The following is a 19,019-nucleotide window of genomic DNA, read 5'->3' on the forward strand; positions in this document are numbered from 1 at the left end:
ATACTGGGAATATTCTTCACCTTCTTGATTCCAGCTTTTAATCCTGGAGTCAAATAAAGCCATGCCAATCTCATATCTTTTGGTGGGAAGCAATTATCATGTCATACCCTTTGACAAAAAAACCCAATAAAATGCAGCTGTCCATTTAGAAGCATTTGTGGCAGACATTGGATGACTCAGATTTATCATACACCTACTCACTGATTCACATTTGCTAAAAGGTATACAGGGAGGCCAGGATAGAACCTCTAATCCAGGCAGACAAGCTGAGGCAGGCAATGATCTGGAGGTTAGAGATTTCGTATCCTTTTGCCTACTTTAAGCAAAGTCTGGGTTATGTGGTATTACCACTAGACAATACTGCATTGGCATTTTTAATGTGCCAGGTACTGTGCTAAAATGCTTAACAAATATTATCTCATTTGATCCTTACAATAACCCTTTGAGGTAGGTGCTATTATTATCCCCATTGTATAGCTGAAGAGCCTGAGGAAGACAGAGGTTAAGTGACTTGCACAGGGTCATACAGCTAGCAAGTGTTGAGGCTGGATTTGAACTCAGGTGTTCCTGAGTTCAGGTCCAGTGTTCTATCCACTGTACCTCCTAGCTGCTTCTAGAAAGCATGGTTCCAGATCTTTTCCATGTTATTCTAGTGGTGACAGTACCATGTTCAATGGCATATTTCAGGGGCAGAATACCTTTCTTGCTCATCCCCTACATTAAGTGTCTTGTTGCCCATACCCTGTACTTCTTGTACATCTTGATGTCTAGGGCATTTAGCAACAGAGGGGAAGACAGCCTGAGGGTAATCTTTTCTTGAAAAGTCAGCTTTGCATATGTTCGAGCCCTTGTCAACAACAAAGGAAGCCAAGAGTATCATCCATAGTTAGCCATGAAGTGACAATATTAAACTCTTAAGAAAGAAAGGAGGTGGTGGTACATTAGGAATAAGGGTGGAGGTGGGGGAGAATGAAGTCTAGTGAATGTTGGATGGAGGAACTCACAGTTACTTACATATTTCTTTTTAAAATTTAAGGTGATTGGTAAATTCCCAGTGCATGCATATTGGTCTTTTCAGACATCCCATTTTTTAATTCCTCTCTGGAATTGAGTTTCCATCCCTTTTAGGATAGGAATTTTAATTTGTAAAATTTTAATCCATGGCATCCTACCTATCTTTTCTCTCAATTCTTTGGAATCTGTCTTCCAGAAATCTAGATAGCATGTCAGATTTTGGTCAGATTTGCCCATTTTCTCTCTCATAAACTCTGGGAAGGAGTAGTTACTCCCCTCCAACCCCAACTAAGGACCCGTCATTTCCACCTATCACCAGTTCATTTTTGTTAGTGATGCTTAGAATTTCTTCTTGTTTCCTACTCCTTGTGAAAGATAAAATTATCTTTAAGGCAGGTCAGAAAAATGTATAAGCTGCTGTGCTTTTGGCAAGAGCTCCATTAGGTGTCTGGATAATTGAAGTCCCCACCAGTATTATGCCATGCTTCTGTGCCAGGCTTGTATTCTATTTTCCCCAATCCTTGTCTATTTATACTTTCTTCTCAGGCCATCTGTAGTGTGCCCTAATGATAAAATCACTTTTTTTTACACCCCCATTGACTTTGACTCATGTATTCTCCATCATGCTTTTCCACTTTAGTAGATGGATTTCATTAGATTAAGCATACATCGATAAATAGTGCTTCCCCACTCCTTTTTTTGAGTTAACCTATTAGATTTTGAATAAGATATACTCATCCATAGCCATAATCCAGTCATAGGTTTCATCCCATGAAGTATCAGTGGATTCCATGAGGTCAAATTTTCTACTTAGCAGTTCTTTTACTTGTTGCTAAACTTTGGCGTGTGCAGACCATGGGTTTTGCTTTCTCCTATGAATTTCTGGGCATCTTTACTGCTATTCTTTTTCCTTCAGTGTAGCTATTCTATATGGTATGTGGATCGATAGATATACATAGGCATTCTTCTCCCTCTCCCATTATTTATTTATTTTAGTTTAAAGTTCTTTTGATTAGATTTGTAGGACACTTGACAAATACATTCTTACCAGTCTTTGTTGGATGTACTCCATCTCTGGCCAGAAATCTGTTATCTGTACATTTTAAGCTGTGGTCCAAAAGTCTGAATCCCTTTCTGAGACAACACTTTCTTAGTCAGCTTAGTCAAATTCATTTTTCTATTTTTTGTTCCTTGCCTTCAATGGACAAGAATGAGGGAAACATAACATGTGCCCCTGTGATCTTCAGTTTTTTGCCTGACTTAATAATTATTGGTATTACTTACTTCTGTTAGTATCACTTGTGCCCATTGTGAGCATCATAAGTGGAGCAGTCATCCTTTTTGATAGTTTTGGTAGCATCTCTGTCTTGGATACATGCCCTAAGAAGGCAACAGACCTCTCTGCTGTTATCAGGTAAAAAAAATAACTCAGTACCTCTGACTAGGTAATCATCAACCACCACTACTCATCCTTCTCCTGATCTATACTGGCTGATCTCTTTCCTCATGGCTTCTATGTCTTTGCTGCATTGTTCTTTGAAGGGGAAGCAACTTCTTTCCCAGCACCCTCCTCTTCAGAAAGAGCCTCAAATCTGCTTTTAGGCTCAAATTTTACAGCTCTTCTTTTCCTCCCATTTTCCTTCTGTGTAACACCCTTCTGCTCTCCAGCATCCTGACAAGGCTCATTCTCCTGTCTACCTCAGATGCCCCTTTCCCCGGCATTGAAGCCTCATTTGTTTCTTTTAGGAACTTTTGTGTTGTCCCTAACAAATTGAAGTGTGGATAGGTGTTTTCCAAGTTGATTAACCTTCTCTAGAGGGACACTGACTTACACTTAGAACATTGCTAAAAGTCATTCACCTATAGCAGAAATACAAACATAGCATACTTGATACAAGTCACTGCATAATTTCTCTTACTCTTTATCCTGGTTGAGATTTTTAGCCCTTTTAAAAACTTTTTGTGTGTGTTCACACCTCAGTCCTAAGTAGTTAGTTTAAGCTTTTATAGCCAATGTATATTATCTCTTTTTTTATTACTTAATTTATTTTTGGTTTTCAACAATCACTTCTGTAAGCTTTTGAGTTTTAAATTTTTGTCTCCCTCCCTCCCCATCTCTCTCCCCAAGATGGTGCGTAATCTGATATTGGCTCTATATATACATTCCTATTAAATATATTTTCACATTAGTCGTGTTGTAAGGAAGAATTAGAAGCAATAGGAGGAACCGCAAGAAAGAGGAAGCAAAACAGAAGAAAAAAATAGCAAATAGTATGCTTCAATCTGCATTCAAACTCCATAATTCTTTCTCTGGATATGGATAGCATTTTCCATCATGAGACTTTTGGAGATATCTTAGATCCTTGCATTGCTGGGAAGAGCTAAGTCCATCAAAGTTAGTCATCACACAATGTGGCTGTTACTGTGTACTACATTCTCCTGGTTCTGCTCACTTCACTCAGCATCAGTCCATACAAGTCTTTCCAGGTTTTTCTGAAGTCCTCCTGCTCATCATTTCTTATAGCACAATAGTATTCCATTACATTAATATGCCACAACTTGTTCAGCCATTCCACAATTGATGGGCGTCCCCTCAATTTCCAATTCTTTGCCATCACATATTTTTGTTCATGTGGGTCCTTCCCATTTTTATGATCTCTTTGGGTATATTATCTGTTAATAATTTAACAACCCTACTCATTTATTTTCTATAATCTCAATCATAATACTACAGCCACATCCCTCCTGAAAAAGAAACAATTTTTTTTTTATAGGCTGGGATAGTTGTCCTTTAAGGAGGAAAGGAAATTGCCCTGGGGATTTGAATGGTTTTTAGGACTACCAATGTTAAATGCCCAGCCTATAGGGAGCTGTTGTTCCTGAAATTTGGCAGAGTTCCCACTGCTTCTTCGAACATTTTTCTGACCCAGTGTTACTGCCTTGGTGAATGTGGAGGCCAAGGGGAATATCATTTGTTTTTAGTAACCATATCCTTTTCATCCTTTATTATAAGCAAAGTCATTGCTATTGTATTTTATGGGCCACAAGTGTGTCAATCATTCCAATCCTGTGCCTGATTTACTGGACTGACTTGAGTCAGGCCTAATCCAGAATATTTGGCATTATTTTCCAGGTTTTGATTGCAATGACTTGGTGGTTAATTTTATGGCTTAATTAGGGGAAGAGTAATTGGATTTACTGAATAGACAGAGGTATAGGGCTGGTATGGCATACATGTAGAACCCTCTCAAAGGGATAAGGAGGGGGCTCCTAGTGATGCTGTAGGATTAGTCAGATGTCAAGGAAGTTGACAAGGAGAGTAATAATATTTCATAAATGAGTATCTCTTGATTTTTACTAATGGTTTTAGAAAAGCTAGATGACCAGTATGAAGAAAATGAAAATAAATTGGTTTTGTGCATCCAGCAATTGGAGACAGATGTGAGTGCAGTTTTGGTTTTTTATTTGTCATGTTCTCCTGGGAGACCTATGATCCTCAAGCTATCTCTGTACATCTTGTCTTCAAGGTCAATGGATTTAGCTGATATAGGGATCATACGTGTGTGTGTGTGTGTATGTATTTAACATTATTCTCTTTTGCTTTTCTTCTGCCAGATTTTTTTGTCCACTTGAGTATTTTTGTATTCCAAATATGTTCATCTTTCTTTTGCTTCTTTGGAGAAGCTTTCTCTCATAAACTCATTTTCCCCTAATCCAATGAATTTTTTTGTTTCTGCATTGAGAACTATGATTTCTGACATATACCCATTCATAATTTATACTCTTATGGATTTTATTTCTCTTTTGAACCATTCTGAAAATTTTTTTAGTTCCGTATTCTCTTAGTATTCCACAGGATTCTGTGTTTTATCAGGTATTTGTTCTCTTTACTTGGTCTTTGTTTGTTAATAGAGTTTTGTAATCTCTTTGAGTGCTTAGTGTTTGTTCTTTCTTCTACTTTTAGGATCTTCTTTGTTGATTTATCAGCTCATGCCCTGGGCTTTTGTTGAGTTTTCTTTATTTTGAAATATTTGTTGTTTCCCCCCCCCCCATTGCCTTGTCAATTACTTTTTGTCTCCTACCCCTTTGCTGCTTTGTACATTCATGTGACTGGATGATAAAGTGACCTCAGCTTCCATCCATATTGTGGGATTTAGGGTCCATTATCCTAGTTCCCTGTCCTGAGTAGTCTATGAGGGTGAGGGTGGGGAGGGAGACAGGACTGGCCTCACTTGGGTTTTAGTGTCCTTTCCTTCAGGCTTGGTACAATTACATTGGCCCCCTGCTTCAGCTCCTCCCTCGGTTCTCCTTTTCTTCTCTGGTTGGGCTTAATCAGCATCTGCTGCTTTTTTCAGGGTAGGAAGAGGATGAGGAGGTGTTTCCAGGCAGAGTCTCTGCAGCCTTGGGATCCCTTAACCTAGGGCCACCTCAAGCAGAAGGCAGCTGCCCCTCTCTGCTCCCCCCTGATTAATGTCTATTGCTCACTATCCTTCTTTGTGGTGGGGCATGGGCAAGGAATGTACGTGTCAGCAAAGTCTCCGCAGTAGGAGGAGATGCCAGTATGAGCCTTATGCATAAATCACAAAGTCAGATGGGTAAAAGATCCCCTGTATGAGTCATAGTTGTGGTTGTTAATCAAAGTGAATATATTGTGGGAATGGATATTATGTGTTCTTGGTAAGGAGTATACCAGAGAAATTGCAGGGACAATCCTTATCCCTATAGATAAAGTCATTTTAAAAATTGTATTTATGATTCATAAATATTTCATTGCATTAAGTCTATACTCCAACCACTGATGCTGAAGAGGCCAAAGTTACTCAGTACTATGAATACCTACAACATCTTCTACAAATAACATAAAAAAATGGTGTTGTGTTCATCATAGGGGATTGGAATGCTAGAAGAGGAAATCAAAAGATAATTGGAAAAACTGGAAAATTTGGCCTTGGAGAACAAAATGAAGCAGGGCAGAGAATAATAGAGTTTTATCAAGATGACTTGCTGGTCACAGCAAATACTCTTTTTCAACAACCAAAAGGCAACTCTACACATGGACATCACCAGATGGTCAATATTGAAATCAGATTGATTATATACTTTGCTGCCAAAGGTGGAGCAGCTATACAGTTAATTAAAACAGGACTTGGAGCTGGCTGTGTGTGGCTCAGATCATGAACTTCTTATTGCAAAATTCAAATTTAAATTGAAGAAAGTAGGGAAAATCAGGGCCAGCTAGGTGGTTCAATGGACAGAGTGCCAAGCCTTGAGTCAGGAAGACTTATCTTCCTGAGTTCAAATCCAGCTCAGACTAGCTATGTGACCCTGGGCAAGTCACTTAACTCTGTTTGCCTCAGTTTTCTCATCTGTCAAAGGAGCTGGAGAAGGAAATGGCAAACCACTCCAGTATCTTTGCCAAGAAAACTCCAAAAGGGGTCATAAAGATCAGACATGACTGAAAAACCACTGAACAACAACAACACAGGGAAAATCATCAGACCATTTAGGTATGATCTAAATAACATCCCTTATGAATATGAAGTAGAAATGATGAATAGATTTAAGAGATTAGATGTGGTAGATAGAGGGCCTGAAGAACCATGGACAGAGGTTTGCAATATTGTGTAGGGGGCATCAACTAAAAAACATTTCAAAGAAAGAGAATGGCAGGAAAGCAAAATGGCTGTCTGAATGGGCTTTACAAATAGAAGAGGAAAGAAGGAAATTGAAAGGAAAAGGATAAAGGGAAAGATATGCTCAGTTGAATGCAGAATTGCAGAGAATAGCAAGGAGAGATAAAAAGATTTTCTTAAATGAAGGATGCAAAGAAATAGAAGAAAACAATAGAATGGGAAAGATGAGATGTCTTCAAGAAAATCAGAAAAATCAAGGCAACAGTTTCATGAAAAAATTGGGCATGCTAAAAGACAAAAATGGAAGGGACTTAATAGAAGTAGGAGAGATTAAGAAGAGAAGAATATATATAGAAGGCAAGAATATACAGAACTATATAAGAAAAATCATAACATCACTGATAACCACAATGATGTGGTTACTGATCTAGAGCCATGCATAGAGAACAAAATCAAGTGGGCCTTAGGAAGCATTGCTAACAATAAGGCTAATAGAGGTGATGGAATTCCAGCTGAGCTATTTAAAATTCTGAGGGGTGATACTGTTAAAGTGTTGCACTCAATATGCCAGCAAATTTGAAAAACTCAACAGTGATTGGAAATGATCAGTTTACGTCCCAGTTCTAAAGAAGGGCCATGCCAAAGAAGGTTCAAATTATAAAAAATTGCATTCATTTCACATGTAAGCAGTTATGCTTAAGATTATGCAAGCTAGGCTTCAATAATATGCAAACCAAGAATTAACAGATGAAAAGGCTAGTTTTCAAAGAGGCAGAGGAACTAGAGACCAAATTGCCAACATTTGCTGAGGATTATGGAGAAAGCAAGGGAGTTCCAGAAAAACATCTACTTCTGCTTCATTGACTACACTAAAGCCTTTGACTGTGTGGATTGTAACAAAATATGCAAGTCCTCAAAGACGTTGGAGTAGCAGATTATCTTGTCTCCTGAGGAACCTGTGTGCAGGCCAAGATGTGACAGTTAGAACTGAACATGGAATAGCTGAGGGGTTTAAGATTGGAAAAGGAGTACAATAAAGCTGTGTATCGTCACCTTATTTATTGAACATGTTATTTAACTTTTATGCGGAGTACATCATGTGAAATGCCATGCTAGATGAATCAAAACCTGGAATTAAGGTTGCCAGGAGAAATATTAACCATCTCAGATATGCAGATGATGCCATTCTGATGGCAGAAAGTGAAGAAGAATTAAGAAGCCTCTTGATAAGGGTAAAAGAGGAGGGTATAAAAGGTGGCTTGAAGTTTAACATAAAAACAAACAACAAAAAACTCCCTAAAATCTTGGCAACTGGTCCCATCACTTCCTGGCAAATAGAGGGAGAAGAAATGGAAGCAGTGTCAGCTTTTATATTCTTGAGCTCAAAGACCACTGCAGACAGTGACTACAGCCATGAAATTAAAACAAAACAAAACACTTACTCCATGGAAAGAAAGCTATGGCAAATCTGGATGGCATACTAAAAAGTAGAGACGCCACCTTGCCAAAGGTCCTTGTAGTGAAAGTTATGGTTTTTCCAGTAGCAACGTGTGGGTGTGAGAGTTGGAGTATAAGGAAAACTGAGTGCTGTGGATTGATATTTTCGAACTGTGGTTCTGGAGAAGATTTTTGGGAGTGCCTTGGACAGCAAGAAGATCAAATAAATTAATACTTAAAGAAATTAATTCAGACTATTCATTGGAAGGACAAATACTGAAGCTGAAGCTTAAATACTTTGTCCACATAATGAGAAGACAGGACTCATTGGAAAAGACTCTGATGTGGGGAAGGATTGAAGGCAAAAAGAAAGGAGGACAACAGAGGATGAGATGGATAGATAGTATCATGGAAACAATGAACATGAGCTTGGACAGACTTTGGGAGATAGTGGCCTGGCCTGCCGTGGTCCATGGAGTCACAAAGAATTGTGCATGACTGAATGCCTGAACATCAAGAACAATAGCAATGGTTCGTCTTGCCTCTTCTCTCTCCCTCTGAATGTCCCGTTGATTCTACCTCTGCAAAGTCTCTTTTGTTCATCCTTCCCTCCCTACTTCCATAGCTTCCGTTCTCATTCAAGACCTGACCTATGGTAGCAGCTTCCAGGCTCTCTATTTTCTGATTTATTCTCCACATGGTTGTTCAAGAAAGTTTTGCAGTGCAAATCTCTGACCATATTGCTTCCTGGCTCAAAAACCTTTGCCTTTGTCTAAAAGACCAAATATCAGCTTCCTATCCTGGCATTCAAAGCCCTCCATGATCTGGCTCTGATTTGTCTTTGAAGCTTTATCTTGCCATACTACCCCTCACACAGTCCAGGCAAAATGGACTACTATTATTCCTCATGTCCTGCTGTTTCCGTTCTCTTTACCTTTGATTATGCCATTACTCAAAGTCCAGAACGGTCTCTCTTTCTTCAGGCACCCACCTCCTTATGAAACCTCCCCAGACTTATCTGTTCCCTTTCCTTCCTGCCTTACTTGTTATGTGCATAATATGTAATAACATACAATAACACATGCACAACATGTCATGATGATACATGTTTATCTATACAGGCAAATATGCATAGTCACTAAAACAAAGCTGTGCAACAATAATATGTTTGTCAACATAGCAATGGAATGTATGCAGCTGGCAGTGTATAGACAAACAACAAGGTTACACACAACTAACAGGCAAATGTATCTATGATATACAATAATTATGATATATAATAATCAACATGTGTAATAATATCTAGCACTTATATAGTGTTTTAAGGTTTGTGAAGCATTTTATATATGTTAACCCATTTGCAATTATATGCAAAAAATATTACAACATGTATAATCACTTCCTCAGTTTCTGTAATATTATAACCTACCCCCTCCCCAGTGAATCTATGTTATATAACATAAATACATAAGTTATATGCATAAGCACCAATATAAAGCTGTTTGGTTTCTCACCTGAAGAAGAAGAGAGGTGACTTCTGTTCTACCCCAGGTCCCTAAGCCTCGTGGGGAGAGCCTCAAATATTCTGGGAACTCTTTAGGATCAAACTTTCTCTTTGAGGGGGAAAGCCTTTGCAAGCATCAAAACAGGCAGCAACCTATGAGAATGTTGTAAAATGATGTCTTGTTTAAAATTGTATAACCCATGAATTTGGAAATGGTAGGTCTATATCCTTGAGGAAAATGTTAATTTCTGGATTGCTTAAGCTATGACACATAGTCTTTGGCCCCCCAAACTCAGTTGATTTGCTGGGGACAAGCAAATGTTTAATTGAAGAGAGAGTGTAAATTACTGGAGACTTCTACCTTCCCTCTTCACCCTCAGCTCAGTTAATATAATCATAGGATGTAATCACAGAAGATGGTGAAATGTGTCAAGCAGGTGTTAACACGGTTACCCTTTTAGGAAGTTACCCCTTAGGAATACTTCTTTTTGAGCCAGAAGGGAGCAACATTATTGGCCAAATACAATAATAATTGTATAGCTTTATAATTGAATATATAACACAATTGTATGGCTACATAAGTAATAATGTATATAGTTTTAAGGTTTACAAATCACTTTATATGCATTCTCTCACTTGAGCTTTGTAACAATCCAGTGAAAAAAAGTGTCACTGCTTTACAGATGAGGAAACTGAAGCTAAGAGAGGTTACTTGCCTTATGTCCACACAGCTAGTAAGTGTTTGGAGTGGTGGAATTTAAAACTAGATCTCTCCTGAATTCAAGTTGCACACTCCTTTGATTACACCCATTATCATAGTCTGAATCATCAAGGTGTTTCTAGTCTGGCCTCAGGAGCTTTACCAATTTACTGCCAGTTTCCTGTTGGACTTGGAGTCAAGAAGAACAAAATTCAAATCATACCTCAGGTTCTGTGACCTTGGGAAAGTCACTTAACCACCCTTAGCTTAATCTTTCTCATCTATAAAATGGGGACAATAAAATCGTCTATGTCACTGTGTTTTTGTGAGGACAAATAAGATAACATATGTAAAGTGCTTCACAAACCTTAATACATTTTATATATAGTATGTTGTTATTGTTGCTATTATTATTATTATTATCTGTGTGACCTTGGGTCACCACATCAACTCTCTGGACTTCAATTTTCTTATCTGTAAAATGGGAGATAATAATGCCTATAATACCCACTTCATTGGATTGATACTCAGATCAAATGAAATATACATAAAACGTTTCATATACTATATAGTGCGATATAAATCTGAGCCATTTTATTCAATTTACAGTTTACTTCTGCCAATTAGCTTCGTAACCTTGAACAAGGAATTGAACAAACCTGGGCATTATGTATAAAATGAGAGCTGGACTAGAGGATCACAAAAGTCTCTTTCAGCTCTGAATTTCAACGAATTCACTGAAAAGCACAAAACGTTTATCTCGTGAAATAGGTTGAGAGTGGGATAACTGTCCACCTCCCTTCTTTCTCCCCCTGCCCCTTTGAAGACAGGAAAACTAAGGTACAGAAATTACATAGCATTTAGAATTGGAAGGGATTTTAGAGGTCATTTAGTTCAACCCCTTTATTTTACAAAGAAAGAAACTGAGTCCCAGAGAGGTCAAATTACTCACCGAGGTTTGCACAGTTAGTCAGTAACAGACCCAGGATTTGAAACCAGGTCCTCTGATGACATACCTATTTTTCTTTCTATTCCATCACATTAACTCTCTTTCAAAGATACCTTCCTTTATAGATTTAAGGAAGAAAAATTGGAGCATTGTTCTGAATCTGCATTTGGTACATGGGTCTACTTCTTATTCTTGACCAAAGGGAGAGATTTTTTTTGAGTGGATGTAAAAGAACAAGTGGAGAATGAGATTTCCCACTATTGAGAACTCTGAGAGAAAACCACCTTCAAAATCTAAGATACCTAACATAACCATAGTGTGGTGAGCATACAATGAAGACCATGTACCCTCAAAAACTTACTTCATGATGGCTCCAAAGCTTCCCTTTTTGATGGTGGTTTCTACCAGATCAGCCAATGCAATCAGCTCATAGATACATAGATTTAAAATTGGAAGGGAACTTAGAAGTAATGTGGTCCTATCCCCTCATTTTACAGATGAGGAAATGGAAGTTGAGCTCTCAAGTGACTTGTCCAAGGTCATAACATAACAAATAACACAGATGAAATTTGAACTCAGGTGTTTTGACTATAAATCTGGTGTCTTCCCACTGTACCATACTGCTGTGAATCGGGAGTTACTTCTCCATATTTATCGTTTGGGCGTGATTCTCAAAGTCCTTGGAATCTGCTAATCAGGTCCTTCCATGTCCCCAGACAACCTAGATAATATATGTAATATACTTAAATTAGGACTGCTCATTACAGCAATTTGAATGAGGGTTATTTGTAAGAATTCTAGAAGTTTTAAAAAAAAAAAGAGATGTGATTAGCTTCTTCTACCCATTTCAGGTCCTACATTTGGCAGCAAAGGCCTCTCCAAATGAATGATTGTATGGATAATTAGAGTCCACAATTAGGAGGGGAAAAAGGAGACAATCTAATATACAAGGCTAACCCCAAATGATATTTATTTATGGTAATTCTGTACAGCCAAGGCCCAGGAGAGTGAGAGGCAAGAGGGTTGCTACCAATGTCCAAGTCTGCTCAGAGACCGGTGTGCTGCTGTGGCAGCTTCAAAGAGGACTTCCCAGCTTTTCCCATTTTAAAGGAAAAGTCCCAACTTTGACATATGTTAGGCATACTACCTTGCTTTCCAAGGGCTCTAGGATGATAATTGGTGGGGAAATAAGGTATTTTCTTTTGCCTCTACTTTCAGTTATACTCTTTGGGATTTTTGAGCATTGTAATTGATAGGGTAGCTAGGTAGCTAGAGAGCCAGGTCTGGAGTCGGAAAGACTCATCTTCTTCTTCTTTTTTTTTTGGCAGTTGGGGTTAAGTGACTTGCCCAGGGTCATACAGCTAGTAAGTGTCAAGTGTTTGGTCTGAGGCCGGATTTGAACTCAGGTACTCCTGACTTCAGGGCTGGTGCTCCATCCACTGCACCACCTAGCTGCCCCTAAGACTCATCTTCTTGAGTTCAAATCTAGCCTCAGACACTTACTAGCTGTGTGACCCTGGGCAAGTCACTTAACTCTGTTTGTTTCAGTTTCCTTATCTCTCAAAGGAGCTGGAGAAGGAAATGGCAAACCATTCCAGTATCTTTGTCAAGAAAACCCCAAATGGGGTCACGAAGAGTCAAATAAGACTGGAAACAACTGAACCACAAGTTGGTTGGCCGGGGGAAAGAGAGAAAAAGGAAAATGAGGGAGAAAACCTGGCATTCCATGTCTGACTTTGTGTTTGTTTGCATACAGACATGACCCTGCTCTTAATGACCTTGACTCATCTTCTGAGAAACTCTCCCCTGGGCAGGCAGTCATGCTTCTTTTGTGCTGCCTTTAATTGGGTTATATGACATATAGATTTTCTGCTGTATGTACCAGCTGAATATTGATGTAATTTTCCAGTGTCTTTCCACACATCTTTAATAGCCTTCTCCAATTGCTTCTGCCAGGATATCGTGTGATACCTATACTGAGGTTTCTTTGATAGCTCCACCTTTTCTCTTGTGGTTCTTACCTGGCCGATGGTTACCAAATATACTTTTTGTTTTTGCAGGTTCTCAAATGTTTTTATATGTGATGTCAAATATTCTCTTCAGAGAATGCATTCATTCATGATGGTTATAGTAGATATTGACTGTTTTGGTGTAATTGATCTGCTAATCGGATTCATGCCATCAAACTAAAAGAAAAACTTCAAAATTTCAGTCTGAGTATGCCCATCTCCTTCAAAACCATTTGAGACATTGGTCCTAATTTTGTTATCCATTTCAGTATCAGATGTAATTTCTGGAATTTATATTAAGTGAAGATTTTCAATGAACTCTGTCTTCAACTTTTCCCTCTTCAGATTTTAGGAGTCTTTTCTTTTGAGTCCTTGCTGTATATCATCATGGCCTGTACTTCCCCCCTTTCTCCTCTCCTCACCCCCACATGAAAGATGATCTGGACTTTAAGGGGTGTCTTCTTCTTGTCATCATTGCCTTAATATACTCCTACTCCGCTTCACCGTCAGCACCATTACCACTACTATTAATACTATACAGAATCTGTTGTTGAGGCTAGACCTCCTAACTCCCAGGCCAAGATTTTCTCCATTAGATTCACCGTGCTGTTTCTCTGCCAGGGTGCTATTTCATGGCCAAGGAAAAATGAATCATTGGCTTGACAGATAGAGAAGTAGCTGATGGCTATGCAGCTGGAAAGTAGAGGGGCCAGAAATGGATGTCTGAACTACTTTGAATTCTTAGGAGGAATAATTTGATATATGTGTGTTGTTGAACAGCCGTTTTTCAGTTGTGTCTGACTTTTTGTGACTCCATTTGGGGTTTTCTTGGTAAAAATACGGGAGTGGTTTACCATTTCCTTCTCCAGCTCATTTTACAGATGAGGAAACTAAGGCAAACAGGGTTAAGTGACTTGCCCAGAGTCACACAGCTAGTAAGTGTCTGAGGTTGGATTTGAACTCAGGAAGATGAGTCTTCCTAATTGTAGGCCTCACACTCTGTCCTAGCTGTACCACCTAGCTGTCGCTGATATACATTATGCAATAGCATAATCTTCATGCAAAGAGCCCTGGACTTGGAGTCAGGAGACCTTGGTTCATAGACCCAGGAGATGCATGACCATAGTCAGGTCCCTGTGAACTCAAAATCTCAGCTTCCTCTTCTTCAAAATGGAGAGCAATAATGTTCTTCTTACCTCATCTACAGTCATTTTGAGGACAGCCCTTATAAACCGTAAGTGCTATGTAAATGCCAGTGACTGTTCTATATACATTGATGGTATTTTATTATTGATAGCATGATTTTATTTACTGGGGTCAGAATATAGGGCATCCTTTCTTGGCAAGAAGGTGGCATGAGAAGGCTGTACAACTATCTCTCATGAGGCTTTGGCTTTGTGTGTAAGGCTTGGAAATGGTGTCAAATATTGCCAAATGAAGTGATACGAATGATAATTCCTAATTTCTAAGCAGCACTTGATACTTTTCAAAGTGTTTTCCATAGACATGATGCCATTTTACCCATGCAATAATCTGGTGAGACTGGAGACTATTCTAATCCTTTAAATATTAGTAATTTTTTATGTGTGGGCATTTCTTCTATTGATAAAAATTATAATTCCTCCATGCCTTAGTAGATAATATAAATTTCTATAGTCAAAAGGAATTCATCATCTGGTGGCTAAGCCTTTGACTGATGACACACTGAATCTACAGCTCATCACCAGGCCCTTACTGCAAGCCTTAGAGGCTTGGCACAGCCTATAAGACCAATATTCATTGGGCATAACTTTTGAAATACCAGAGTCCTCTCTATGCTATGATGGGGCATTGAGGACTTATGTGGAGAGAAAGTAGGTCAGGATGATCGTATTAGTTTCATTTTAAGATGGTAAAGGAGCAGAATGAAGCTGTAAGTTACCTAAGGTTATAAATAAGTAAATGACAAAGCCACATTTAGGACACAGGACTCCTGACAGCAAGTTAACTGATTTTTTTTTTCCCATCATGAATCATGGTCCCATGTCCTTTTAATCCATGCAAAAAACTCTGAAAAATATAATTAATACATACTCACTTAACTAAGAGGTGCAAATAGGCTAAATGAAGGGCATGACAGAGATGCCAATGTAGTCTTATCAAAGAAGTCAAGTAATGGACTGGACACTGACAGCCAGCAAAATCTGATGCCCGTAATATTAAGTAGTTAGAAATATATGCCCCCTCAGCTTATTCATTTGTGAAATGAAAATAATAATGCTAAGTGAAACTCTCAGGATTGTTTTCAAGGAGTAATTAAATAAATGATCATTAAACCAAATAAAAATGCAGTCACTACTAAGTAATGAATTTTAAATGGTGAAAATTTATTATGCTTTCACAACAATAGGTTATGTTAACATTGACCTGATCAGGTAAATAAGAAATTACTTGTTTTCCTCAAACAGAGCAAAGTTCCAGAATGGCAGGGGTAGAAGAGAAATGACATTTTCATATTTCTAAGAGGAAACTTCAAGAAGAATAAAAGGAACAGTTATGCTTTTTAAAAAGCTTTATTGAAACCTCTTAGACGGATATAGAGAGAGCTTTGTTGGACCATCTAAAATTATTTATTTACTATCTTGAATTTAATGAATACCAGAAAAGAGAATATTTCCATATACAAAGTTGAACAGAAGAGGATTATATGTGAAAACATAAATATTACATACAAATTCCTCTTCTTTTCTTTAAAAAATAATACATTCAACATGTTGCTTTCAAAACTGTCCTGCTTGTGTGGGATTATTTCTGATCTTCCTTCAGCTCTCTTCTATGCATTAAAAAATGCTTCAATGACCCTTTTTTCTTGTTTGGGCAGTCCTATCATTAGATACTCTTCCACAAGACTTCTCTTCCTACTTGCCATGAATGAACAACCCTGAAAGACTTAAGATTTTAGAGAACTAATGATGAAGAATGCTACCCACCTCCTGACAGCGAGGTGATGGACTCAGGGCGAAGAATAAGGCATCTATTTTATATGGCCAGTGCCAGAATTAGTTTTGCTTAACTATGCATATTTGTTACAAGGATTTTGCTTTTTTGGGGGATGTGGGGTTGCTGCTGTGGGATTAAGAGAAAACAAATGATAATTAGTTGAAAAAACTAATGAAAAATAAGCTTAGTCAAGCAAAACAAGCCTTCACATTTACCATTATAAGTGTGTACTTGTTGCTTATATAGATATATAAATGTCTACGTGGACTCTGTCTAAATATTGCTTACAGGGACATATGAATAGATATTTCTGAAATCTTATCCACCTGTCTCCAAGGGAGACTTTAATTTTGCCAGGAGGGGAATAACAGATCAAGTCATGGGGCTGGACCACTTTGTTCTTCTCACAGAGAGGATATCAGACTAGAATATTATCTATCTGCATTGCCACCATACTTGTTTCCTGCCCCCTGTCCCCCAAGCTAAATATTTGTAGGCTGAGGGATATATATATATATATATGAGTTCAAGCTACTCACCAGATTGCTCTCTCTTAATGGGGAAGGAGTGTGTGTCCCAAGTTATAACTGAAGGCTTGACTCCTTTCTCACCAGATACTAGTTATACAAAGACTATCAAAAATAGTGAATCACAAAGAAACCCATTTATCTGAGCCAGTTTCAAACAGAAACCAGACAAAATATATAGATTACAACGTATTAGACAATGCACAGAGTGAATTGAAGTTCTCCCATTCATCCTATAATATCACAGATCGGCTAAGAGAGTGTCTGATCCCACCCAAGAGGAAAGACCCAGAAGTCTCTAGTGTGGAGTTAACTGGAACTAGGCATGTGTTAACTCCTCTACAGGTCAGCTTTTTCCCAGAGTCTTTCTTTCCTTCCTGTGGCCTCCCCCTCAAGAGAGCCTGGGACTGTGTGCGTCCCCTCTTAAAGCCAGAAGCCAGAAAAAGGATCTCTCCTTTTCCAAGCTCTCACCAACTCTGCCCAGATGCAGGTATGGAGCATTGAGTCATTGTTCTTTCCACCAATGAGGAGAGTCTTATGCAGATGCTTAGGTTTCAACTCTGAGTTACAACATATCAAAAAAATGTATATCTAGTTATGCAACCCAAGTCTATCACCCCTCTGTCAAGAGGTGAGTAGCATGCTTTCTCGTTGGTTCATTGGAGTGGTAACATTGCATTGATCAAATCTGGTCTTTCCAAGTTGTTTTTCTTCATAGTGTTATTGTTAATGAATGAACCATTCTCCTAATTCTGCTTATTTCACTCTGTATCAATTTATACAAATCTTGCCAAGTTTCTCTGAAACTCCGTTTCATCATTTCTTATAGCATATTATTCTGTTATATCTATATACCATAATTAGTTTAGCCATTTCTCAAGTGATGGGCATCCCCTTTGTTTCCAGTTCTTGGCTAAACAAAAAGTGCTGTTATATAATAACAGCTAGATCCTGGTTTGTGCAAATAATGAATTCCATAAAGTGGTCATATGTATTCAAATGTACAGTATTCAATGTTATGATTGTGTAAACCATGGCAGTTGCTTCTAGCCCAACAGAAATATGCAGTGTGAATTCTCATAACATGATTTTACTTCAGGGGGATTCTTTATATATACTAATTGAGACACAGCTGTGTTTCTGTACATATGGGTCTTTTCCCCTTTCTTTGATCTCTTTGGTATCTAGAAGTGGAAATAGTTGGTTCAAAGCATGTACACAATTGAGTTCCAAATTGCTTTCCAGGATGGATGAACCAATTAGTTACACCAATGGTGCTCCACTGCCTATCTTTCTTTAGTTATTTTTCTTTTTTTGTCATCTTTGCCAATCTGACAGGCATGAGGTAGAATCTCAGAATTGTTTTAAAGTTAATTTTCCTAATTATTAGTGATTTCAATCTCTTAAAAATATAGCTATTGATTACTTGGATTTCTTTAATGCCAGTTTTTTTTAAAGGAATCTCTTCTTGGGAAAAAGCTGAAGTTTGATGGTTTTGAAATGTCTAAGTTAAAGGAGGTTGATGGTGTTGGGAAAAGATACATATAGCCAAGTTACCAAATCCATGGGCAGCACTTCTATCTTCCAGGCATCGCTAAGATTGCTTTCATTTAAAATTTCTCTGCCATAATAATAATTATAAAAAATCTGATTGGTTGAATTCTTTCCCCCTTCCCCTTCTTCTTTTTTCCCTCTTTTCTTGGCTATTCCCTCTTCAAACCTTCCCGCTCTCTTTCTGTAATTTCAGAGGGTTCTGGAAAATGATGAAAACGTAGAAGAAGTGAACGAAGAGGAGGATTTAGAAGAAGATACTCCAAAACGAAAGAACAGGACCAGAGGACGGGTAAGTCAGGGGCTCTACATAGAAAGAAAGGCAATTACAGAAAATACTCCATAAGATCACGGAGCTAGAGTTTGAAAAGACTTCAGGGGGCACCTAGTCCACTCTGCTCATTTTATGTCTGAGGAAACAGAATCCAAGAGGAGGTTAAGTAACTTGCTCAAGGGTGCACAGGTAGTAAGCGTTAGAGGCAGCACTAGAACCCAGCTCTTTTGCCTCCAGAGCCAGGGCTTTTCCTACTACCTCAGGAAGGACATTGCTCCTCATTCCAGGGAGGAGAGCCTGAACTTTTGTCACAAGCAGTCGGACAGTGTAACTTGAAAAACATCCAGCAAGGGCTACTATAAAGAGGAGAATAAGATCTGAATGTTAGTCAGATGAGTGGGTGGGGACAGGGAGAGGAGGTTTTCTGTTCTCCGTTTTGGTA

The 19,019-nt window shown here is 38.4% G+C and overlaps 1 protein-coding gene across 4 annotated transcripts in view; it reads left to right on the top strand.

Moving 5' to 3' along the window:
- The window catches only part of DPF3 (double PHD fingers 3), a 406,344-nt gene that overhangs the window by 231,768 nt on the left and 155,557 nt on the right, over nucleotides 1-19,019 (top strand). For all 4 annotated transcript variants that reach the window (XR_002324471.2, XR_002324470.2, XM_020986373.2 and 1 more), the window contains exon 5: nucleotides 18,500-18,595. Coding sequence is in view for 2 of the 4 variants with exons in the window: in XM_020986373.2 (XP_020842032.1) it covers nucleotides 18,500-18,595 (96 nt within the window). In the remaining 2 variants the exon portion in view is untranslated. The remainder of the gene's footprint in view (nucleotides 1-18,499; nucleotides 18,596-19,019) is intronic.

The sequence above is a fragment of the Phascolarctos cinereus genome, unplaced genomic scaffold (assembly GCF_003287225.1).
Source record: "Phascolarctos cinereus isolate Bilbo 61053 unplaced genomic scaffold, phaCin_HiC Scaffold_3;HRSCAF=262, whole genome shotgun sequence".
Lineage (NCBI taxonomy): Eukaryota > Metazoa > Chordata > Mammalia > Diprotodontia > Phascolarctidae > Phascolarctos > Phascolarctos cinereus.